Source organism: Watersipora subatra, chromosome 6, assembly GCF_963576615.1.
Source record: "Watersipora subatra chromosome 6, tzWatSuba1.1, whole genome shotgun sequence".
Taxonomy (NCBI): Eukaryota; Metazoa; Bryozoa; class Gymnolaemata; order Cheilostomatida; family Watersiporidae; genus Watersipora; species Watersipora subatra.
The window spans coordinates 43,361,331-43,387,984 of record NC_088713.1 but is presented as its reverse complement, the minus strand read 5'-3'; the positions used below and the strand labels follow the sequence as shown (position 1 = coordinate 43,387,984).

The 26,654-nt window shown below is 34.6% G+C and overlaps 1 protein-coding gene across 2 annotated transcripts; it reads left to right on the top strand.

Moving 5' to 3' along the window:
• Positions 1-398: 398 nt before the first annotated feature.
• On the top strand, positions 399-20,601 carry LOC137398679 (transcriptional repressor CTCFL-like). 2 transcript variants are annotated; one of them, XM_068084865.1, is made up of 8 exons: positions 399-533; positions 4,212-4,392; positions 4,560-4,667; positions 8,402-8,456; positions 10,140-10,241; positions 13,120-13,328; positions 17,561-17,858; positions 20,205-20,601. In XM_068084865.1, exons 2-8 carry the CDS (start codon positions 4,252-4,254, stop codon positions 20,288-20,290), a joined length of 999 nt encoding a protein of 332 aa, XP_067940966.1. In that variant the 5' UTR covers positions 399-533; positions 4,212-4,251; the 3' UTR covers positions 20,291-20,601. The 2 variants fall into 2 exon arrangements, with proteins under 2 accessions (XP_067940966.1, XP_067940965.1); XM_068084864.1 differs by having other exon boundaries at positions 10,125-10,241.
• The last annotated feature ends 6,053 nt before the right edge of the window (positions 20,602-26,654 follow it).

Sequence of the window (26,654 nt, the reverse complement as noted above, 5' to 3'; positions counted from 1 at the left end):
ATGTTTGATCATGTTTACTGATTAATCCACATATTATTATTATATATTATGTTATCATTTTATTGATTATCAGTAGTAACAGTGATGTCAGACTTTTTGCCTTACAGCCCATGAGATCGGGTCGTTTGTTGTTAGGATGACAAATGACATCGAAATTGACAACGCTCTGTGATTGGATGCCGAAGTCTATTGTTTATAAATTTCGCCGTCGTTATAGCCATGGAGCGTCTGGGTAGTTGCTAGCCCAAGCGCCAAGCTCAGTTTTGTCGTCAATTTCTATACTGTATTGCCAATATAAATAAAATCGAAAATAGAACCAAACATGTGACGTGCACAAGTTTATAGGCTATCTTTTACTATTAGCTATTCCATTACTCCGCATATCATCGCTGGTTTCTGGTAAAACTTGCAGAATATTTAGGCGGTTCATTGATTGTACGTGAACTTTCGGCCTAAGCAGATCACCAAATTATCGTTTGCTGAAACTAAAGCTTGTTTTGAAAAATATAAATAATATAATTTAAACATCAGAGGTAAGTAACACTTTGTTTTACGCACAGTGACCATCTGTTTAACTATGGATGTTTATATCGTGTGGTCGATATAATTGTTATAAGTGGGTATGGAGAAATTATGTTAAGCATAACTAATCCAAATCAACACGCAACATCAGTGTTGAATTTGAATTTGGACTATGTCGAGTTTGTGCACTTTTTCCTGGCTTGTGTGAACTGAATTGATTATTACTGATTTAGGTACGAGTGAAGGTGTTAAGCTATTGTAAGCAATACTGATATTTACCAGTAAAAGATACTTCTTTATTCTCTAAATTCAACGATTGGAATACACAACTAACAAAATTCTAAACAATAATATTAATGACAAAAGGTTAAATTAGCTAATAAATGTTACATCCTTACTCGAATGGTCGTCCATACTCGTTTGCTTAGTCCCGTACGACATCGAATCTCGGTACCCAAACAGGAGTCATGACAGATCTTAGGTAGAAAGCTTCAGCAGGTGATGAGAGACACATGCTTTACAAACAGGAGAGATAGGCTCTTCAACAGGCAGGGAGGAGACCGCATAAGCAGGCACTTGAGAAAGAGAGGCTGAGTCATTGGAGCTGTTTTCTTTGGTAGATATCTAGCATGTGACAAGGCTAGCTTGTGGGGAGTAGGTTGAGTCTTAAGGTTCGATGCTTTATGCCAGGTGTGCCAAGATGTCTTGTTTGCGTAAGTCTGCAGCTGGTGTACATGATGTAGTCATGTAGGGTAGAGCTTGTGACTTACTCCTGGTATCCAGGTCCTGTCTGGCGGAAAATAGCAGATCTTTATATGTGTAATAATCTGATTCATTTCTAATGTCTCATTGGTGGTTTTCTGGCAGGGTGATTGACTCACTTTCTTTGATAGATTCCTTCCACCCTAGAGTTTCTAATTTGCCTGTGGCTGCTTTTCCAATAATTGGATCTTTTGAAGTTTTGGGTGTCATGTTGTTAGTGCTTATTGGGTGTGTATCTTGTAGTTTTGCTTCACTCCCTGTTTGTATATTGTTTTGATATTTCAATACAACAGAATAGGCTTATTTGATTTCCAGTCAGGATACAATTTTATACAAATAATTTAAGATGGTTACCTCGAACATACCATAAACGAAAACTCTGTACAAACTAGTAAATACCACTCCTTGACGTCTTAATATTCTTTTTGAATTTTTAATCAAAACCCTTAATAGTTATTAATTATTATTGAATGGAGGCTTTTGCTAAAATCCTTTTCGATGATAATCCCAAGTTTTCAAGTTTTAGTTGAAAATAAACGATATAAAATTAAACGTACGTGTACATCATCGTTCTAAAATCGCTAAAAACCGGAAAGACTCCCGAGTTTTAGGACTCAGCACTAGGATAGTGTACCACCTATCTCAGTCCTGTTTCTTCATTTAACCCTAGCAAGGAACCTTGTCAGAGTTTTTGTAAATGATCCTTGAAATACATCTTTTACAGAAATGTTGCTGATGCAACATAGAGCTCCGCAATATGCTTATTGTACATGTATGCTTGCATGTCATATTATTCTGCAAATTTTTGTAACTTATGTTTTGTTGTTGCTGTGAGTCTGGTGGACCTTACTTTACAGCTCAAACATTAAATTTTCTAGCTGATTCATTACAAACACGGTCACACTAGAAAAAATTCATGCACTTATGAAAAATCATGAACAACACTTATATTTTGATTGCAAATAGCTAAAATTAAACAAATTCTTTCTATAGATACCTATTTTACAATATCACAATTGCATTTAAACAGAATATCATGCTAAAAGATATACATATTATCTGTGTCTGTTGTTACATGTGCTCTAAGTACATATGTGTGACCTTGAAGCAATGTCATGGGTAGTCCAGGTGTGATTTTTATAACTAATCAGTATGGATTGGGCAGCCGAGCCTGGCAGTCGCCTAAAGGCGTGGTCACACGAGCACCGAACCGACGTAGGATCGGTTCGGTTCGGAGGCTGGTTCGGTTCGTGGCACATGTCACACGGCCACCGAAGTAACTTCGCTTCCTAGATACCATACGTATAGAGACAGGACACGGTTTCATTAGTAGTTGTTATGTATTTGAGTTAAATATTTCTATTGTAAACAAAAAAACTTTGAGGAACAATTATAAATTATAATTACACAGCAGATTTATCAGAAGATCGTTCGGCTGCTCAAAATAAATCACTCGATACAAATATTTTGCTAACCCTTCCCATCAACATAATTATATTTTTTTTATTAACATATGAATGTTTTTCTATGCTGAGTACATAACAAACAAAAACAGTCTTTATCATAGTACTGTGGTTTTACATAAATAAATCAGTCAACGATAGTTCATTAGGATGAATATGACACATTACTTATATTCTACACGAAAGAAAATCACAACCATTCCCTTACATTTATGCAAAACTTGAGTGCAACATCTTACATTTATGCAACCCAATCACAAGTCCGGGTGAACCTTGTCGTAAATTGCTTCATGTTGTTTATTTAACGAAATAAAAGTATCGTCCCATTTCTTTTTTAACTTTACTCACACACACGTAAGAAGAAATGTGACGCGTGCTCGCTAGAATTCTAGAATTTTAACCAGCCAATAAGAGCAAGGGTTCGGCACGAAATTTCGAGCAGTACCGAAATAGTTCGTTTCGGCCAGAAATGTCCTCAGCCGAACTTTTTAGAGCTGAAAACGACGTCGTTTTGCGTCATTTAGTTCGGTTCGGTGCCCGTGTGACCACGGCTTTACATTATATCTGTCAGTATATATACAATAAAACACCTGGTGGAAACTCCACATTATAACAATCGTGTAGCACTACATTGTAACATTCCTGCCTGACAAGTAACTGGCATAAGAGAGTGAATTAGTAATCTATACTAAAATTACAATAATTCCATGGTAATTGTTTGATCATAACAGTTTGCTGGTTAAAACCTGGTTTGGCATAGCCATGTTTTATCACCCATGACTCTTAAATTGTCGGCAAACAATTTTAACACAATTTCGAGCACAGTAAATAATTTTCATGTGAACCGTGTTTTGGTATGCTTGTCAGGTTTCACTACTTAACTCATTTTGCAATAAATTTTGACGTTTTTTCCCAAGGCTATATATTGTGCTTTGATTAAATTTTTTAGGCTTCTGCAGTTTTAAGTTTTCAACTTTAAAAACTGTTCCCTGTTATCTCTCTCTTTTCTCTTTTCGCAGTCTCTTCTCTCCCTCCTCTCCTCTCTCTCTTTTCCTCTCTTTCTCTTTTCTCTCTCACTTTTCTCTCTCTCTTTTCTTTTTTTCTCTCTCCCCTCTCTCCGTCTCCCTTCCCCTCTACCCCTTTCTCTCTCCCCTTTCCCCTTTCTCTCTCCTCTCTTTCTTTCTCTCTCCCCATCTCTCCTTTCTCTCTCCCCCCTTTCTCTCTCCCCCTCTTCTCTTTCTCTCTCCTCTTTCTCTCCCCTCTTTCTCTCTCTCCCCCTCTCTCCCCCCTTTCTCTCTCCTCCCCTTTCTCTCTCCCCTCCTTTCTCTCTCTCCCCTCTCCCCTTTCTCTCTCCTTTTTCTTTCCCCCTTTTTTCTCTCTCCCCCTTTCTCTCTCAAGCAATATACATGATTATATGTTTCACATCTTGTGACTCATTTGCAAAGCACTATTATGTTCACAGAGAATAATCTGACAAGTCGGAGAGTTTCAATTCCTCGTAAAAATGGAGACGGAACACACAATTTCAGAGGAAGGAGTTCCTTCAATAAGTGGACTTCCTCTTTCAGCCAATGGGCAGCCTCCTCTCATAGTCACCCTTGCTCCCAAATCAGCGACACCTGAAAAGCTACTCACAGATGAAAATGTAAGCTTATTTTTGCCAAACAAGCTGCTACAGACTTGACATATTTTTCTTTTTTGTTCTCGTAAATACTGTTGTCCTACCATTCACTTTTTCTTAGTTCTCTTTATTTGCGTATCAGACTTGTGTAAAATATTTGTAGCCCTAATTCCACATTATTACTTTGGCAGATAGAAACCCTGCAAGCTGCAATGCAGTCTCGGTCCATATCAGAGCTCGCTCAGGCTATCCGATCTATTAAACCGCTGTCCTTTGAAATACGCAAACAGAACAGCCAGGTAGACCACACAAGCTATCTCTCGGAGTGTTTGTAGGCATATATCTATAGTAATCTCTCACTTAATGCGGGAGACCAGCATCCTCCACAATAAGGAAAAATCCGCGGAATAGAAACTAATTTTTAAAAATATGTATGAGCCAAGCTTTAATGCCAGAAATTTAAAATGCTTTTTAAACATATTGTATTTATTTCCTATACTATAAGTAGGTAATTTAAAGTTATATTGATTGACTTTCAGCTCGTATTTCAACTTCAGTCCCAGTATTGGAAGCCAGAGAATGTGCTTATGTAGTACGGGCGTAGTTTGGACATCATCTGGTCTAAATATTCGTACTTGTGATTAACTGGGTTCATTATGAAAAGAAAGGCACGTGTTCGTCAATGTATTTTGTATATTTATGCATTTTAGTTTTTTAAAATTAATTTTTTTATGTTTTTGTGTTAATGAACATTGTTTAACCACAAAGTACCCTTGCCTCATATATGAAACAAATTTTTTTTAGAGTTGTTTTACCATAACATAGATTGAAGTGAAAACTCCGACGTAAGCCAGAAAGAGAAACCTTTTAGCTACATAAAACCAAATTTAATTAGTTTACACCAAGTCATGTGACCAGGGAGCGATTTTCATTCAGTTCTCTTCAAATTTTAAGTACCTTGTTGAGCAGAGCTGTCAAGTGGAAATATAATACATGTATATATATAATATTAATATATATTACATTAATATCATATATATTATATTATATAATATATATAATATGTTGATATATATATATTAATTATATATCAATATTTTAATATTATTGTATATTATTATATATATAATATTATTATATATATGATATACTAATATTATATATTAATATATATAAAATATTAATATATGTATCTAATCAAAAGTTAGTAGAATAAAATAAAATTTAATTTTTTATATGATAAAATATAAGTGCAAATTAAAGTGAAACATTGAATACCCTATTTAACATTGACAGTCTGGTCTGATTGCTGCGAGGTTAACCGCAGCAACCAGACCAGACTTCGTGGTGCTGACACCAGGAAAGTTGAGCCGAGAAGTAACGATGGATTACTGTATTTTGTATTCTCTTTAGATATAGGTGGAGTATACTATCCCTCGGTTTTTTTGGCGTCATCAAGTCGTTTGCACATACGCTCGTCCACGAAAAAGCCGCCATATTTGTAGAAAACGATCGTTTTTCTTTTATTTAATAGTATTTTTTGTGTTGTTCTGATACTTTCGTTGCAAAAGCTTCGTGTTTTTAACGATAAAATTGTCTATAAAGATGGCGAACAACGATAAAATGACGTCACGAAAAAACGAAAGATTTTTCCATTTTTTCCAAATCTGTTGGAGTCATTGTTAAATGTTAAAAAGTATCCACGTAAATTGAGATGTTTTTTAAAACTACCTGTGATTATTTGAAGTCTGAAACAATCCTTCGTATCACAAACATGAGCCTTTTTATTGGCATGCTTTGAGTTAAAGACAAGCTCTTTGTTAGTCAGGTATAAGCCTGGTCAGCTATGAGAGTTTTTGATTCAACATACGATGCTGGTTTTGAATGACTGTGAGATTTGACTGTGTACAGTAGCCTATTCAATCTTTTAACACCCAACACATGAGTTTAATAAAAAATAATAAAACGAAAAAATGAAAAGAATAATAATCATTTGAATTTACAAGATCGAAGTATATAGTGACCGATGGTGTGTAATATGTTACTGTTATTATTTTCTCTAAAGATTTTGTTGATGATACTGCGGCTGTGCCCAATATCGCGGTACTGCCAAGCCGTTTTTAATATCTGCAAAATTAAGTAACAGGCCTACATTTTTTTTATAGATACACATCTATTTCTATGACAACCATCTAAAATCTGTTTAAATTTTTTAGCATAATTTTTTAGATATAAATACAGAAATCTAGATAAATATCACAACTTCTTGATATTGGCTGCTATGACCAATGATATACAGCCCCCCAGCTTGCGTATATATATTACACAGCAGCTTGCCATTTTACTTCTAATATTGCATTTCTATATATGTTTATAGAATTATAATCATATAATTCTATTTATATGATTATATCTCTCCCCCTATTGCGGGGGAGAGATATAAACATATAATCTTTTTTTTCATTATTGCTGTTTGTTGTACATAATAACACCCAATACATTACAGCTACCATTGCAGCTACCATTGCAGTTATCCTATTGTACTGCCATTTGACTGCCAATATTGCATTTCTCAACCGGCAGTACCCTTTCTTTTTCCATTATCACTTTGGTCGCGTTTGCTGCTTTTACTGAGTGGTGATAGACATAATCACTTACATCATAATCCTCAGGTTACAAACTTTCATTGAAGCACAAATATGTCATCGTTTTTTCAGCGTCTTTAGATTATTGCACGATAAAATGAAAAGCATCTTAATTAAATGGTTAAATATTGTGTAAGTGCAAAATGTGTTAAAAATTTAGTTTATTATAAAAATTAGCATTACTAATGTTTAAAATAAAAATTAATGAGTTTAATCACAGCTATTAATCGATTCATTAATGATAAATAGTTTACCATATTCTCACCCTTAATAAGCGCTGTCTATTTGGAGTTGTGCTCTTTATGAAAGATGCAATATTGCCAAGTTTATTTGAATTTGACGCAGTTTAGCAATTTAAACTGCTATACATGTTCCTATGGCAATGCAATTCAGCTTCTGAGCAACTTCTATCTAAATTTGCAATGATATCCTATGCAAAATCTGTATCAAGCTTTATGTTGAGGCCTAAAATATTTTTAAACAGTAAATCACCGATATACACTTTCATGAAAAGGTTCTAATTGTATGTTTGTATTTCTTACAAAACAACAACAGATAGACTGTTTTAAAATTCATTATAAGCTATTTATTGTTTAAAAATTTAATTTTAATTAAATTTAATAATTTAAAAATTGTTTTGACACAACTGCATTCATTTTGCTTGCATTGTGAGTCCTTAAACAAATAGATATGAATTTAATGATCTTACACAAAATTTTACTATATTTTATCAGAAAGTATCAGTATTTTTTTAGTATTTAGATTTTTGATGTTTGAAGTGATCTGACTGCCACGATGTTTTAAGATTGAAATCGGCAAGACTTGATCGCGGTTAGAACGCTCAGATCAAGCGAAAGGGCTTTCAACAATATCATTAAAATTGAGCAAGATTTGCTATCTGCTGAAAGCGTCTTGTGCAAATGACTTTTTAGAGTGAATATATATACAAACCTTTCATTTTAATGAGAGTTTAGAGGCTCTAAGGTTGTATTTTCATTTTAGAGTAAAGTACAATTTTCAACTTAATCTTAAAATAAAATCAACTGTGTTATCTCTTGACATATCATCTATGTCAATATGTAGCATAGTGAAAATTCGCTACTCAGGGCAACATCACTTGCAAATTCGATACTCTATTTATCGTATCAAATAAAAAATCTTTGAAAATAGCCTTAATTTTTATATCACTCGCATTTAGATTTCACACAGACTTTGATCTGTGAGTCCAGAACATGATTTCTTCTGAAAATTAAACCTTTTAATTACTGAAAAATGCTATAGCCTTAATTATAAAAAAACATATTTGACCATTATCGTTGTTGAGGAAAAATTTGCAATTTTTATGATTCATTTGTTTGGGTTTTATTCACTTGGTTTTCTGTTGACAGGTTCTCAATGTGCACAAAAACAAGGCTATAAAAAGACCTCACCCTGTCAGAGATGGTAAGCACAAAGTACCGCTGTCTTTAGTCATTGCAGTTTCTTACTTCTTTGTGTGTCTGTATTTTCATCGCTTCCTTTGTCGCAATCGCATTTTCTGTTTATCCATTTTTGGTGTATTCAATACAGTAAATGCTTCTATAACGTAAATTCTACTGAACGTAGAGAATTTATGTAAAGTTTTTGCTTTGCATTATGTAAAATTTTCATATAGCGTAAAGCGTCAAGTCGGTGCGAGAGTTTCGGTGTTAGCCTTAAAAATATCGTTTTTTCTTTTGCCACACTTGGGAGAAAAAATGACGTGTAGAGGTGTGTCAATTATCTATACTAGTACCTAGTAGTCTAGCTTGCCAGGTCATCAGGTGTGTCGATAAAGCAAAGAGAATAAGTAGGTGCACAATTATTCAGAAATACTTGAAGGCAGTTGATCGATGCAGGTGTTAGAGTGTTGGTCTCCCAACATGAAGTTTTGTTCACGAGTTGAGGTTTTGTTGAAATCAATTTTTTATCTTAACCTTTAACTCTGGCTTTAAAAAAACTTGTGGATAGACAGACACCACTCTTAGGATAGTAAATGTGGTATATAACTATATATTTAAACAAAATTTATTTTAGGCATATACAATACTTTTTATCTTGTTCTATCCTGTCTAAAAAAATTGTGAAAAAATCAATTTGAGTTGACATTCAAAGTGTGTGATCATGAACCCTATACCAAGTGAAAATGATACGAAAAGTTCAAACAAACCAATAATACTACAGTTAGTATATACCGTCATAAAATTAAAGTTGTCTTTAGCTTTTTTCTATTTGAAAGGCCAAAGGGGTGAGTTTGGAAAGATCTTGCAATGGATTAGGCTATTTACATGTATTTTATTATTCATATAACCTAAAAACCCTATAATGTAAATGGTCTAGGAACGGACCATTTACTTTAGAGAGTGCCTACTACAGTTTGTAGAAGTGTCTAGTGTAGTTTGTAGGAGTGTCTACTGCAGTTTATAGGAGTGTCTACAGTAGTTTGTAGGAGTGTCTACTGTAGTTTGTAGGAGTGTCTAGTGTAGTTTGTAGGAGTGTCTGATGTAGTTTGTAGGAGTGTCTACCGTAGTTTGTAGGAGTGTCTACCGTAGTTTGTAGGAGTGTCTGATGTAGTTTGTAGGAGTGTCTACCGTAGTTTGTAGGAGTGTCTACCGTAGTTTGTAGGAGTGTCTACTGCAGTTTGTAGAAGTGTCTACCGTAGTTTGTAGGAGTGTCTACCGTAGTTTGTAGGAGTGTCTACTGCAGTTTGTAGGAGTGTCTACCGTAGTTTGTAGGAGTGTCTACCGTAGTTTGTAGGAGTGTCTGATGTAGTTTGTAGGAGTGTCTGATGTAGTTTGTAGGAGTGTCTACCGTAGTTTGTAGGAGTGTCTACCGTAGTTTGTAGGAGTGTCTACTGCAGTTTGTAGGAGTGTCTACCGTAGTTTGTAGGAGTGTCTACCGTAGTTTGTAGAAGCGTCTGATGTAGTTTGTAGGAGTGTCTACTGTAGTTTGTAGGAGTGTCTACTGTATTACCTTTTTTTCCGTTTTTGCTCTGTTTTATCTGCTTTTCCATATCTTTCCCTTCTTGGATATGATTTCTATTTGAGCATTTTTGGGGTCTGTTTTTAATTCCGCTAGTTGAAACAGCCTTAGGTCTTCCTGTTTCAGCTCAGAGAGAAAGTCTGGACGAACCTACACCTCCCCCGATCATCAAGAAAAGAGCACCCAGAAGTAAAACGGCAGAACGGCGACGCCCATGGAAACCTGAAAGTAAGATTTTGTTGTAAACATCTTTTTCATTGCTTGATTCAAGTTGATGACTTTACTTTATTTAGTCAATTTTATAAAATATTAAATATAAAATATAAATATATAATTTTACTATTAATTTGCTTGTTAATTTTCAAGTAATTTAAATTAATTTACTTTAAATTTTAAATTCAAATTAAAGTAAATTTAAAGTGAATTTGCTTTGATTTTAATTTTATTTTGAAAACTTAAAAATTTTAGGTTATGATACATAGTACAGTATGTCTAGTTGAGTATGTACTTAAAGGTTGACTTGCAACAAAATTTACATTACAGTTATTTGGTATAGATTATAGAAAGATTCACCATGTCTTACACTGTTGTGTTGTAGATGCCAAATATGTGGAAATGTGATTACAAGCTCTTAAAAGCTCAAAAACGAAAAGCCGCTGTAGATTGGAATCTATTTATTTCTCTGACGTAGTCATGACAGTTTGATTATTGTCTTGTCACGTGATGTTCTCACGCGAATTGAAAGGCCAATAAAAAGCTCAATATAAAACTTATCGTAGCACTAGTTTATGACAAACACTTCGGGTTTTACCGAAGACCCCGTATCAAATATAGATGCTCGCTACTTTGCAGTTTTGTTTCGGCATTATTCAATCGTCAAGTCGTAATCTGATCACGTGACCCAATACTTCGAAAATAATTTTTGCAGCACTTTTCGATTATCACAGGTGACCAACAGGCTCGTCATGATTATCAGACAATGATATGTACTCCTTTGAGCTAAGGTGAAAAAGTTTAACGATTTTTTACGGTAAGTTATAAGATATCACTGCTAAAAGTGACAGCATTACAATGACGATAAAACAGATGCGTAAGAACAGTAGATATGGTTTTATTGAATGCATGAAGTATATTTGTGAAAATATTTCGACGAATAAGGTTGCATGAAAGTGTAAACAGAAACCATCTCCCACAACTACGTCACATTTGAGCCGTTTTGGAAAGAGAATCCAAACTACTGCGATCTAGTGTGGCTGCGATTAACTGTTCGTTTTTTAGCTTTTAAGAGCTTGTAATCACATTTCCACACATTTTGCACCTACAACACAACAGAGTAAGACATGGTGAATCTTTTGATATCAAATAACTGTAATGTGAATTTTGTTGCAAGTCAACTTTTAAGACCCAAGCATTTTCTAGCAATAAAATTTCACTTTGGTATAGCAACAGGGATAGAAAATATTCAAGCGTATTTCATATTGACCAAGTTTCCATACTGCGATAGGGTAGCAACGCACCCCCATGTGTCTCTGTAATGTCATCATGGAAATCATGCCATCATGTCACGCTCTTTGTATCTTGATTCAGTGTCACTGTTTGGAAGCGAAACGCTTGTGCCATCTTTGTGCCATGGAAACGTTCTTAACGACCAATGACGTCGCACTTTTGTGTCTGCATAGGTCGTGCTTTCCAATCACTTCATGTGTGGAAATTTTGGTTGTTCAAGTGCTTTAATCTGTTTTTACTTGAAACTGAAAATGGCAGAAGAGAAGGCTGTATAGACCCAAGAAATCGAAACGCGTTCCGTGACTACCTGACTAGGGAGTAGGAAAAATTACGATTTTTTTTCAAAAAAAATTCAGATTTTTTTTAATTAAAATTTATTTGTTTTAGTGATATAATTTTTTGATACATTTGATCGTTGCTCATGTAAATAACTAGCCCTGTGCCCGGCGCTGCACGGGTATTAAAAACAGCTTATAAACAGTGGCTGGTGATGTATTTGCCTGCCACCTACCATTAGCCTGGCACATTGCCAATGACTAATTTGAATAAGCTAGTAAAATAAATAATAAAAGCCGTGAGAGCAAACTTTAGTGAGGTCGCATAATGCAGAGTGCTATGCGTATTTTAACCCAGATAACGGCTCGTATCGCCCAATAAATTTGTCGCATCTTGCGTAGCTTAATTGGTTAGTCTATCGTCTGGTGAACGGAAGGTTTCGCATTCAAATCTTCTGCGATACGGATTTGTCATTGCTAAATACTAATCGCTACAGCTGGACAGACTGAGCGACAGATGACAAACTTTGAGATTTATTATGTAAATATTATCTGTATATACCATTGCACATCAGAATGCAGGTTAATCCACTTCTCGGTAGTTGTGATTTATATGTTTTAGTTTGAAAACTTATATTTTTTGCATTCACTTGTCATGTATAATTATAATATGCAAACTGCATGTAAGTTAGTAGAGTAAAGCTATGAGCAGTTTCAAAAAAAGTATGATTGAAAGCCAACGACATAGAAGGCACTATGAAATATTTAAGCACATTCTTCCTTGGTATGATCGATGTTTTTGATCATGCGAAATATAAATACAGTTTTGCCAGTTTTTATTTTTAAATTTATTAATTTAAATTATTAAATTATTAAATTTTTAACTGAACGAAACCAAAGGAGGAGATAACTCTTCAACGCATCCACTTGTGCTGATTACAGTAGAGTTAGATGTCATTTAGTAAACAGAGAAGTTAGGAAAAACTGTACCAGTTACAGTTGCTAACTCACACTTAATCCTGCTTTGAGGTTTACTAAATGAACTCATAGGTCCCAACTTCAAAGGTTCTTCTGCAGCGTTGTACTACACGTGCAGTCAATTATCTCCATTTTACTAATTCAGTACAGAATAGTGTTTACAGACTTGTCACACATGTCAAAACAAGATTATTTGTCAAAGGACGGTGATTTATACTAAATTATGAAAAAATAAACCACGTGATTTTTCTCTAGAAACAAAAATCATGATTTTGATCATTCGATTTCTTTGTGCCAACCTTGCTATTTAGTATTTCTTTCAAGTTATGCATACACTGTGTGTTTAGGGCTGGATCCGTCCAAGCCCATACTGCAGTGTGATGCGTGTGGGTACCAGGCCAACAGAAGAGACTACATGCGCAGGCACCAGATCAGGGTGCACTCAGACTATCGGCCATATCAGTGCACACTTTGTGACTTCAAGACTACAGAGAAGCACGACCTTGATCGACACATGAACTCAAAGTATCATGGAGGAAAGGGCATGTCTCAAAAGGTGCGTTCCTCCTTGCTTTCAACTCTGCATACAATGAACGGCATAGTGCACTAATGCATATAGTGTGCTAATGCATATAATGTGTTAGTGCATATAGTGCACTAATGCATATAGTGCGCTAATGCATATAGTGCGCTAATGTATATAATGTGCTAGTGCATATAGTGCGCTAATGCATATAGTGCACTAATGCATATAGTGCGCTAATGCATATAGTGCACTAATGCATATAGTGCGCTAATGCATATAGTGCACTGATGCATATAATGTGCTAGTGCATATAGTGCGCTAATGTATATAGTGCGCTAATGTATATAATGCGCTAATGTATATAGTGCGCTAATGTATATAGTGCGCTAATGCATATAGTGCACTAATGTATATAGTGCGCTAATGTATATAGTGCGCTAATGCATATAGTGCACTGGTGCATATAGTGCGCTAGTGCACATAGTGCGCTTAGTGCATATAGTGTGCTTAGTGCATACAGCGTGCTAATGCGCTTAGTTCATATATTGTGCTATGGCATATTGTGCGTTATTGCATATAGTGCGTCAGTGCATATAGCGCGCTAATGCGCATGGTGAATAGCGTCTTCTGTAGGTTTCATAAAAAGCTTTTCTGATCAGTGAGAAATTAATAAGCTTATCACGCCCAACTTTAGACGAAAGGAAACAATCATCTGCCTGCGTTGAACCAATAGAAAACATGTTTACATCCCACCCTGAGCTTAGTTTCGCTTTGCAAAAATTAATTTTTTGTCGCAATTTTTCCCAGGCAATGATGGCCAATCGTGCAAGGCGCATTACAGCTAAGGATGTTTAGAAAATTATAGATAAATTGACTTCTGATGATTACCTATTGAGTGATAGTACCAGTGACAGCGATTATTTTATTTTTGGCTGTAGAAATAATAATAGTAATGTAATAATGCTGTAAGCTATAATAATAGTGATAACCCCATCCGACTTGGAACATGTTCAACTTGTTACTCATGGTAGTGAGAACAATCAAAACAAATGTCCGAGCTAAATTTATAGCCTTTTTATGGCATCAGCTGATGTAAAATCTTATGCTGATTGATTTGGTATTAAAATATTTTTTATAGATCGTGCGGTTCAAAGTTTGTGACAATTTATGTGCGTCAGCTTTTAACTTGATCTTAAAAATAAAAGCAACTATATTATCTCTTGACATATCATCTATGTTTAAAAGTAATCTTAATTTTTATTTCACTTACATTTAGATTTTAAACAGACTGATTTGTGAGTCCAGAACATAGTTTCTTGTGAAAATTAAACCTTCTAATTACAGAAATTTCTCTTGTTAAATATTACATTTTACCGAATGTTTAATTATGTTTAGGTAAAAGAATTAATTTGGTAGTGAAAGAGTTAAGGTGTATTCTCAAAGCTATCTCTTCATGTCATGTTACATGGACATGTTGCAGTCAAGTCGAATATTATGTGATTACGAGAAGAAAACTCCATTATTATAGATGTAATATACAAACTACAGTATGAAGTCTTAACAAACACTTATAATCATGGTGCTTCATCATATAAATGTTAAAGTTACATCACAGAATTATTGGTGTAAAACATCAGTGAAAATACGGTATATATTACATGTAAAGAAGCTTATGGCAGCATAACATGGCAGCTGCCATTGTTGTGCTGTACTGCGACCGGCTGATTTTAAATCTAACAAGTAACACGTATACTATATTTGGAAAAACGATTTTAAGCGAATTTGGTTTAGTTAGGCGAATTTGGTTAAGCGAATTTTTACAACTAAATTTTAAATTACGTCCAGTGCGCGTACATTTACATAGACGCCATTCTTTAAAGGTTGACTTGCAACAAAATTCACATTACAGTTATTTGATATGAAAAGATTCACCATGTTTTACTCTGTTGTGTTGTAGGTGCAAAATATGTGGGAATGTGATTACAAGCCCTTAAAAGCTCAAAAACGAAAAGCTGCAGTATATTGGAATCTCTTTATTTCTCTGACGTAACCATGAAATTTGGTTATCGTCTTGTCACGTGATGTTCTCACGTGTATTGAAAGGCCAATAAAAAGCTCAATATAAAACTTATCGTAGCACTAGTTTATGACAAACACTTCGGGTTTTACCGAAGACCCCGTATCAAATATAGATGCTCGCTACTTTACAGTTTTGTTTCGGTTTGGTCTCATCGGCAAGTCGTAATTTGATCATGTGACTCAATACTTCGCAAATAATTTCTGCAGCACTTTTCAATTATCACAAATGACCAACAGGCTCGTCATGATTATCAGACAATGATATGTACTCCTTCGAGCTAAGGTTAAAAAATTAAATGGATTTTTACGATAAGTTATAAAATATCACTGCTAAAAGTGACAGCATTACAATGACGATAAAATAGATACATAAGAACAATAGACATGGCTTTATTGAATGCGTGAAGTATATTTGTGAAAATATTTTGACGAATGAGGTTGCATGAAAGTGTAAACAGAAGCCATCTTGTAACAACTACTTCCCATTTGAGCCGTTTTGGAAAGCGAATCCAAACTACGGCGGTCTCGTGTGGCTGCGATTTAACTGTTCGTTCTTTTTAGCTTTTAAGAGCTTGTAATAACATCTCCACATATTTGGCACCTACAACACAACAGAGTAAGACATGGTGAATCTTTTGATACCAAATAACTGTAATGTGAATTTTGTTGCAAGTCAACCTTTAAATATTCGCCTGTTGTTTGTTTACAAATCGCGGAGTAGCTAACACGTGTTGAGAACAGGCAACATTCTTAGCGTGCCTGTTCACTTTTAGCGCTTTTAATGTTGGCGTTTTAGCATGCAGTCATTGCACCAAGAATATTGTTAGCGAGTCATCCCAAACTTTGTTTACAGAATCTGAGGAACTATATTTATTTATATTTATATATATTTATATTTATATATATTTTTATATTTATCGTATTGAATAGAAAAAACTTTAAATATTCTAAGTTGTTTTTATTCTGGGTGCAAAAATAGATTCCGATTGGAAATAGATATTCCGAAATACCGGGGTTGACTTACACACGAGTAATACCTATAATTATGCAATTTTCTGTCTTAAAATAGTAAAGGCCCGTGCACACTTTAGTTCAAATGAACATTTAGCTGTGTGATGGACTGCAACAATTAGCTATTTTACGTCATCCCCAATGATATGATGTACACATTATGAGCGATTAGCTGTAGGTGATCACTAACCAACAACCAATTAGAAATTACGAAATTGCATCGGTGATATCACGAGTCCTTTTGTTATCTTTTAATTATCTGATTATGTAATTCATCAGCGAGTGTAGTTCATCACCACGCTCGCGAATATGAATTAAGACCAATCTTCATTACTGTTGAAATTAGATCCGATGTGGTCAAAAAACAATTGATCAAGATGCTAATAGTTGCGATCATCGGTGGCAAAGTTCAACGCGTTGAAAGTCTATCGCGCATCGTCGCTAGCAACGATTACGTTGGGCGCTCATTGCAAAATTATGTCATAGCAGCCCATTGTTGGGTCTATTGCACAACTAATCGCCGATTTGAGCGATAGTGTGCGGTTTGAGCGATAGTGTGCACGGGCCCTAATCAACGTATACATGAGTATATACGGTAGTTTAAAAGCTGAATTCAAGTCAAAATATAGGACATTCAACGTGTTGGTACTAGCAGGCTAGTAGCAGCTTTTCTAGTACACCTTTGGTTCCTGGCATCGATAAAGATCAGTCTTTGTTATGACAGTTGTAACACAAGTTCTACATTTTTAGAATATATTTTTAATAGTTTTATTTTGTAATAGTTATTCTGAACCGCATTATATCATTTTAAAGTTATTTAGTATTTTTATTAATTAAACTACATGTACTTTCAGTGTCCTGGGTTTATTTTGACAACAGATTGTTTGTCAAAAAACACTGATGTTTGCATACTTATGAAAAAATTGAGAAAATAATAAAAATGATTTTTATTGAAAAAAATCCGGATTTTTTTTATGGGTCAGATGATTTATATCAATTATTTTAGTCCTTATTTTTTGAAAAAAAAAATCATTATTATTCCGTGAAAAACATAATTTTATAATTTAATTCGATGATTTAAATCATTGATTTTAATCATGTGAGTCTTTCATGCCAACCCTTTATTTTTGCCTACTTTTCGGCCTGGTGAAACTTTATATTTTTGGCAACAGAGACAGAGACTGGCAGCCATTGTGAAAATCAAGTGTGACCAGTGCACTTACTCTACGAAGAGTGTCAGCTCTATTCTCAAACACAAGCAATCTCATCGGTTGGAACAGAGGCAAGCGGAGTATGAACAACAATTGGAAGAGGATGATGGAGGAGAACCTCTGGATGACGAAACAGATGCGTTGGAGAGAGCTGAAGAGGATATGGAAAGGTCAGAAGGGGTTATGAAGGGCGCACATGAAGTTATGGATGCATCTGAAGATATGCCAAGTGGAGAAATACAGAGCCTCAGTCATGCAGGTAATCGTATTGCATCATATTATAGTCGTATGTTACAGTTGTACTCGTATTGTATCGTATTATGGTCGTATGTTATAGTCGTACTCGTATTTTATCATGTTATGATCGTATGTTATAGTCATACTCCTATTGTATCATTGTATGATCCTATGTTATAGTCGCACTTATATTGTACTATGTTATGGTCCTATAATATAGTCGCACTTGTATTGCATCATATTATGGTTATATGTTATAGTCGTACTCCTATTGTATCATTGTATGGTCCTATGTTATAGTCGCACTTGTATTGTATCATGTTATGGTCGTATGTTATAGTCGTACTCCTATTTTATCATTGTATGGTCCTATGTAATAGTCGTACTCCTATTGTATCGTTGTATGGTCCTATGTTATAGTCGCACTCGTATTGTATCATGTTATGGTCCTATGTTATAGTCGCACTCGTATTGTATCATATTATGGTCCTATGTTATAGTCACATAGTATTTTAACCCTTTATTGGGGAATCTTTTCAGACTTCCTCGTCGTAGGTGAGTGAATTTCGAAAAAAATGGTCACTATGGTTAGTGTTAACTATTTTAGGCATAACTCAGAAGTAAGTAGAAAATTTTGCTAGTAGAAACACATTTTACTATTTAATCGTCCTAATCCATTCCAAGTAACTGACGATGTGTATACATCCGTTCCAAGCCCCCACTTAACTCGGATATGATATTCATATAAATTATATATGTATATATGCAATGGTTAAATTCTATAACAATTACGTTTTAGAATTTTATTATTATCTTACTACATTATCAAAAAAAGTACACATGAAAAGAAGAACAGAGAAATAACAAATATAAAACTAAAACGGTATGTTTGTTTACCTTTGGCGGTAGCCATCTAAATGAGGCTAAATGAAGACTGTCAGGAGTGGGCAGATGATGGTCAGAGGAGGGTGGTGGTGTATTGTTGTCATGCTCAGAAGAAATGTTTTAGGAACGTAACTAGAAATTTGTTTACATCGCCACGAAATGAAAAACCGTCATGTAAAAAGTGCAGAACTTGAATTACTAGAAACTAAAGTTGTCCTGCCTTTTATGCGTCATAAGATAACTCCATGTTATCCAACGAATAAAGACTAAATTCTTATCGTTTACTGACTTTTGCTAGCAGATGAAACTCAGTCAGGCTTGTTGTACATCGTATCGCACCCAAGAAAAGTAAACTGGCTGAAAAACAAAGCAAACAGGCCAAATTACAAACCAAACAAATAGGCCAAAATACGATAGGCCTTTCATATCTAGAAAAACCATCATAACTCGAAGCAAACTTTCTACCAAAAAATGTTTTGTAACTTGAAATTTTCGAATGTAGTGTTTTTCCTAAGCAGTACTCTCACTGTACATGAATTTTTTTCGTAGTTGTAGTGGTTGGCACAGTTTTAGTGACGAGAGAGCCTGAGAAGATCTATCGTCAAAACCATCAGAAATACACTCTGATTCAAAATCATTAAGGCCTATATCCGACCTAGTGTTGTGAGAATTGTCTATAAGTTGGTTTACAACCTGATCCGAAGACTTTAAAACGTTTAGATGGATGATTGGAAAGCTCTTCTGTGGCAGTGTTAGTGTGTGGAGACCCGATTGTTACGACATGTCGACTTCAAACTTCAAAGTATCTCGGCTTTTTTCAAAACTTTCAATGTAATCTGATTGAAATAATTAATAATTCTATCAGTCCTCATATGTTTTACACAAAGTACTCCCTTGATGAACTTGGCCTGATACTTCGTTGTGTGTGAAAAAACTGTTTAAAAAATCATATGATGACATAAATTCTGCTTTGACTGTCAAAGGGTTAAATATATCACGCCACACAAGATGGCTTCCGCTATCCTTAAAGCTGAACTTCGACAGAGTGTTTTGTAATTTTGGTCAGAAAGTAGCGTTTTTTTTCTATCATTTGTGATTGTTTTTTGATGTTTGAGGTGATCTAATTGCCAGGATGTTTTAAGATTAAAATTGATAAAACTTGATCGCAATTAAAAAGCTCACATCAAGGGAAAGTGCGATTATGAAGTTTATAATTGCAAAGAGACCGATATAATACAGACGCATAACGCTTCGACTTGAAAGCAATCAACTATCGCAACGATAACCGCTAGTGATGTCATTTCTTCTGAGCGTTTAGTCTTGATCCGGTTTTGTCGATTTTAATCTTGAAACATCCAGGCAGTCGGATTACCTCAAACATCGAAAAAAATCACAAATGATAGAAAAACAACTGATACTTTCTGACAACATCTACTAAAATTGCGTGTAAAGTTAATCTTTACATAGTTGTCATCTCTTTTAGTCGACAGCACTGACGAATTGGGGGAGAGTGACGCTGTCGCGGTGCTTATGATGAATGATCTAATGGCTCAAGGCAGTGGAGAATGAATTTCCTAACATAAGACTATAGGAGAATTTTATACATGGAGTTGATGCATTCCTTTTTGGTGTAAAATACCTCTGTTGTTAACGAAAACTATTTATGCTAGCTTTGCCAGTTGGTGTGACATTACGCCATTTGTTGTAATATCTGGCAGCGCACAGACATTTGTTGTTTGTATGTAAATCCTTTGTTAATCAAACATTTAACTGTACACGCTAGACTGGTCTTTTGCTAGTCAAGACTGCAATAGTTTTCATCAAAGTTATTATATATTACAGACTAATTGAATGCCCAGCATTGCACGGGTAATAAAACATTTACCTTAGGAATTTGAGTAACTTACATGTAACTAGTAAGCCAATAAGGTAACTTAATCTTACTAAAACAATTACAGAGTTTGCAGATGGTAACTCTCAGCTGTGCTAGTAAATGGCCCCAAGAGCTTCGAGTTTAATTATTTTAACAGATGGAATGAACACGCTGACAGCATGGCTATTGTAGTGTAGGGGATTAGAGTGACTGTCTGGTGACCGAGAGGTTCTGAGATCAAATCATGTACAATGTAGATTTTTCATTCTTTTAAATTAATCGCTATAAATGGACAGAAGACAAATGTTGAGATTTATACATATATATTACTAGTTGAGTTTCAAACTAGTTGTGAAAGTTAGTGACTTCAATGATGTGATATTTTTAATCGCATGTATGTATAGATTTTTATCGGCATTGGTAATCCTCAACAAAAAGAAGTTTTTTATTGCATGATGAAAAGAAAAAAATATGAACAGACAAAATCAAATAACATTACCTAAATGAGAACAGACGTGTTTTGAAAGTTGGTTAGCTAATAATATTGCGGAGGAGTCGAGATAGATTATTTACGTTGTAGGAGCGTCTACTATACTTGCATCGCATCGTGTAATGGTTGTATGTTATAGCTGTACTCGTACCGTATCATATTATGGTCATATGATTATAACATGACATGGTAATATGACTATATTGTGCTAACAGAAAGTTCATAAACTGAAACATATAATAGTGGATGTAGTATGTCGGTGTCACGGAATAAAAATTGATGATAGTCATGTGTATGGAAGAATAGCTACAAATATAAATACAAATATTCTGTACATAGTTTATGCAGAAGTTTGAGACCTGTAATACAAATGCAGAAAAAGAAAGTTTGGGATAAGGCACAATGTTAAAAGATTTTGGGATGTGATGGGCGAAAGCATGGTAAGCTGAAATATGTGATTGGTTCGTACACAAGTCTGGTGTACAAATTCAAAATCAAACAACAGTGTTTTCTTTCTGTATATGAAGTATCTGCACGTGATCTTCTGTGATTAAAAAGGGGACTTAGAAACACATGAGAAATTTGACAGCGAAGCTGTGGTCTATTGGTTAACACCCTGGAATCAAGAGCGCCAGGTCAGTGGTTCGAACCCTGCTAGGGGCAGATAATGGAAAGCTTTTAGTGTTAAATTGCTCCTAAGGTAAGGGAGGAACCATCTCCGTGAACCTGAGGAAAAAAATAAAAACCCATCTCCATTAGAAGAATCAATTGGAGAAGTTCATGAGACTACTCTTAAAGTGAAAGTAAACTCATAAGTTTAACATTGGTTTATATGATTGGTAATGCATGATACGATGTTAATTGAATGAGGAAACTAAATTTTAGCAGATATTTTTACTAGTTTAGCAAGTTCAAAGTTAAAAATATATTTTGGTGCATTTACGTCGGACCATCACTGAATCTTAATAAAGCCATTTCCGGTAACAATTTTTTTACTTATTCCTTAGTAATTCAACGCATTTTATTTTTTTTACCGCAGTCAGTTAATTACGATGGGTAGATGTCTCTTTGCTAGTTGTGAATCTGACACTAGAAGTCGCATAACCTGTCTCTTCAGTCGCCAAATTTAGCAAAACTATGGCTGTCTAAGGCAAAGCATGCCGAATTAACTTTTCGCAGACTACCTGCTAGTGCGGTTGTGTGCATTAGGCACTTCCATGAGAGCCAGCTTTATTCGGAGCAATTTGGGACAACTACAAGTTCAAGAGTGAAAGAGGGAGAGGTTCCATTCCCTAATGGTGTTGTACCATACAGCAAGAGAGCATCGTCAAACAGGAAAACCTCAACCGTAAACAATTTATGAAGAATTTTAAATAAATATTAATAACAAATATAGTTATTTTATAATATAAATTATTAAATATAATAAGTCAAAATATGTAGTACTGTACATTAGTACAAAGAAATGATTTGATATGACTGGGTAACAATGAGACTCAGGCTGAGTTGCATAGGCTACGTTTGATGTTAACCTGATTTACTTGAATTAACTTGGTTAACTGAGTAAAAGTTATTATGGGAATTTAAATTTTCTGTACGGTCTGAATTGTCAGAAATGCTCTAATTGTTCAAAAAATATATGACTAGTATTATCATAAAATTTGGATTCCATTATTATTATATTCATGCTACCATTACTAATATAGGCTTTACAGATCACTTGAAGCGATTAGCCCACATGATTATATTTGTAGTATTTGCGATATTTTGTAACGTTGTTTCATCAAAAGAAAACCAAATTTTTACAATCTAATTATATAATAATAAGTTGCAGATTTAAATTAGGCCTCAGTTTGTTATTGTTTGTGTTGGCATTTATTTTTTCCTCTATAATTTTAGCAATCATCCCATGCAAGTATACAAACCATATCGCTAATATTCACAGGAGCTTTCCAGGACAGAACAAGTTCATCCAGTGCTATCATGAACCAATTGATCCTTGAGTGATGAAAAAATAGATTATTTATACCCAATGTTGGCATGAAAACTGTAAGTTGAATCTAATAATATATTCAGAAATATCAAAGCACAGGGAGATGTGTAATATAATTAATATTTTATGTATCACTTAGAATGCCTTTGGATTGTGATATAAGAATATGTAGTCATTTGTTGCATAATAGTAAACATAAATTGTACAAATAGTTAAATATTCTGCAGCTGGTTGACATTTGAATAAACAAAAACTTTGCAGATTTATAATATCTTGAAAAATAACAACGAATAATTTGATATGTTTACAGAGAAATGGAAAGAAAGGTGAAATGGTTAATTCCAGGAAGTGCAGGGCACAAAGTCCTTTGTGATGTGTTGAGGCAAGCGAGACTGCTAAACACATTGCGTCTGTTGAACCATGGTCAGCACACGGGTGCTTTAGAAAACCTCCACAGCCTCATATTAAGTTATGCACCAAAGCGAATAGACTTTGATCCCCCAGGATATTTTACAAGAATTAAACTAGCAGTGATAGATCACAACGCGAATGTGGGAAGAGAAGTTCTGACTGGTAAGCTGTATCTGCAATAAAATTATACATGGATTATACTACTCTTCAGCAAGGCCACAACTTTTACAGCTTGTACAACATTAAAGATAAATTTATGCAGAGATTGTAATAACACAATTGATAACTGGCTTTAAATCTTAATTATTATAAAATTATTATGTGATTAGTTTTATGTGAGATAGTTTTTGATCAAATTAATATAACAGGCTATTCAAGTTATAAATATTATGCAGTTCTTTGCATAACACAATTTAGATTTATGTAACGTAAGTTGTTAAATGGGGTGTTTTTATGTCATGGCGCAAGTCAAATGATTGAAATATAATTATTTCTCAAGCCATACATTATTCACTTATTCACTGTACAGGTCATGAAGATCAGCTAAGTAACATTGTTGTCAGATTCAGTTAAAAGATTTAAAAACCATATTTTGCTCAACTCACAACTGAACTTACATTAATTTCCTTCATCCATAATAAAAAGCTCCACTTCATCTGCGTCATTCTGATCTTCATCTTCTGATTACACATTTTTGAAGCCTACATAACTGCCATTTGGATCAGGTCACATTGTGCGTTTGTAGGCAACAACGCATGAAGGAATAACTTTCCAGTTTCTTCTTTCAAGGTACCCGTAGAAGAAATTTACATAGTTTCTATAAGCATGGTGTTTGTAGTTTAAATTAGTCATGTTAGTAAACAGAAGAGCATCCATCCCCTTTGAAGCCAAGATACCTTTGATGCTTGAACCATGAGAATTGTATGGCAAATTTCCCCAATATCTTATGTATTAGTAAATTAGTCTGCAGGATGCAGCTATTTATTCCGGGAATATACTGATCATCCTGAAAGTTTGTATTAGGCAAATTTTCAGTGTAACAAAATACTTTTTCAATAGCTGTTGGCAAGTCAGAACAGTCGCCACACTTGCAAAATTTATCTGGAGTTGTTAAGGCGTCAGTGGAGGTAACTGTAGGCGAAGCAATTGTAGTTGAAGCAGTGGTAGTAATAGTAGCGCTCATGGTCGTTGCTATACTAATCGTTGTTGAACATGATGACGATGAATCTGACTGTCTTTTTTGCTTGCGCTCATCGAATAGTTCACCACTGATATATTTATATCTTTGCCCATCTTCAACTTTGTCATCAATTGGGTAGCTTCTATAAGGAGTGGTTGTTTTAGCTGTGAGTCTTTTAGCCATCGTATTGTGAACGTAATAGAACAACGACAGAAATATATTTAAGTTGAAATATTTTAGCGATACGTGTATTTGCAACGACGGTCAAAGACGTGTTCTAGCTGTGCACTTGTTTCTGGATTGTCACAATCGCGGGAGACGTGCGATGTCCCTCACATTAGATCACGATTCAAGTCAAACGCTACGTGTCTCGTGATTAGCTGATTGATTAAGAATCAGTGTTCCCAGTTGCGAGTCCATTTCACACTCATTTTGGTAATGGCGTTATCTATCCGATTTTTGCAAAGTATGCAATTGAAAAAAGACTCTGTACTCAGTTATGCATGAATGCATGGGCATGTTTTGTTTTTAAAATATCGTTTTGAGTATTGATCTGTTGTAAAAAATAATTTATATTTTTTTACTAAACGCAGTAAATTACACAAAACAAATAGGGTAAAAGTTGGCCTTCATCAGTAAACTGTGTTTACTTTCCCTTTTAAGAAAAACTTTTGTGGATTTTATTGGAGTGTATTGGTATTTTTCTATAGTTGATAATGCTAGGCAATAGGTGATACAGTGAACCCTCGGCATACAATTTTAAATCATTTCAGTGTTGCCTGTGTTGGCATTGTAAGGCGAAAATTTCGTATAGTGGTGTTTAGAAACCCATAGTAATTATCTAATGCAAACACCCCCTACAGTAACTTTAGTGTAGGGTTTATTTAGGGTGTAACTTTAGTGGATTAAGTGGTTATGATCTGCAATAAAAGCTAACAATACAATGTACTATGCGTAGTACATACCGTAGGGAGCTCTTAAACTCGAAGCAGATATATCACACGAATGCTGAGTTTAACTTTAATGGTTTAGCATGCCAAACATATCCTAAAAGATAAGTTTTAGTATGTATTTTACTAAACTAATCTTCAACCTTGTCATTGGCTATATTTTTATTACTGGTAGGTTTCATTTTCACTATAAATAATAAATGAATAAAGCGGAACTGAAAGAAAGCGAGCACTGTATCTTTTTCATGTGTTGTAGGAGAGATTTCGGTGGATAGCAATTAATTTTTTAAGTTTCACAAATTTATGTTGTGGCATGATAATCAGCACACCTTTGTTCATACTTCATAGCAGCAATGTTTTAGACGTGAGAGTTCAGGTTTAGAAAATCAGACAGCATAACACAGATATTACTTACCATGATGCAATATGAGCTCACGAACATGAAAAAACTAGCTTTACAGCTTTGTTATTTCTGCAGAATGAGGTGAAACTAAACTTGCCTTTTTGAAACCTTAGAGTGTGTTTGAGTTCTCTACAAATACTTATTCACACAAACGACTTGGGTTCTACACACACCTTATAATTCTAGTTAACTTTGCAACAGTTATTGTCTTGTTTGAGGTGTAGAAAGAAATGCAGTAATTAGGCCAAGTATGGTTTGGTTCCAAATATTCAAAGATTTTAAAGATCTCCAGCTAGAATATGCAAAATACTTTTGACATTGACATCTACTTAAACATAAGATGTAAAATGAAGATAAAAAAGGATATTACAAACAGTTTTGAACTAGTACAAGTTACGTGAAAGTATAAAGGTTATATATTTACAGAGAGTATCAAGTGTGAGTGTATGATAAACATTTATAAGTGCATTCTTAACTGTACTGTCATTTGTGTTAGGAAGTGAGGCAGCTATGCAATGTCATCATCAGAAGTCAGCAGCAAGCTTGCTTGCTTAGTAAGCAAGCAGTATCTTCATTCAAACTTTCCAAAGTCTCTTTTCATGTCATCATCAGTCATAGGATTAGGACAGGTCT

What these genes read in the sequence shown, in the direction of transcription:
- LOC137398679 (XM_068084864.1), top strand. Translation starts at nt 4,252, where the DNA reads ATGGAGACGGAACACACAATTTCAGAGGAAGGAGTTCCTTCAATAAGT. An exon ending in AGCTACTCACAGATGAAAAT is followed by an intron (nt 4,393 to 4,559) that starts GTAAGCTTATTT and finishes TTACTTTGGCAG; the next exon opens with ATAGAAACCCTGCAAGCTGC. An exon ending in ACCTCACCCTGTCAGAGATG is followed by an intron (nt 8,457 to 10,124) that starts GTAAGCACAAAG and finishes AAACAGCCTTAG; the next exon opens with GTCTTCCTGTTTCAGCTCAG.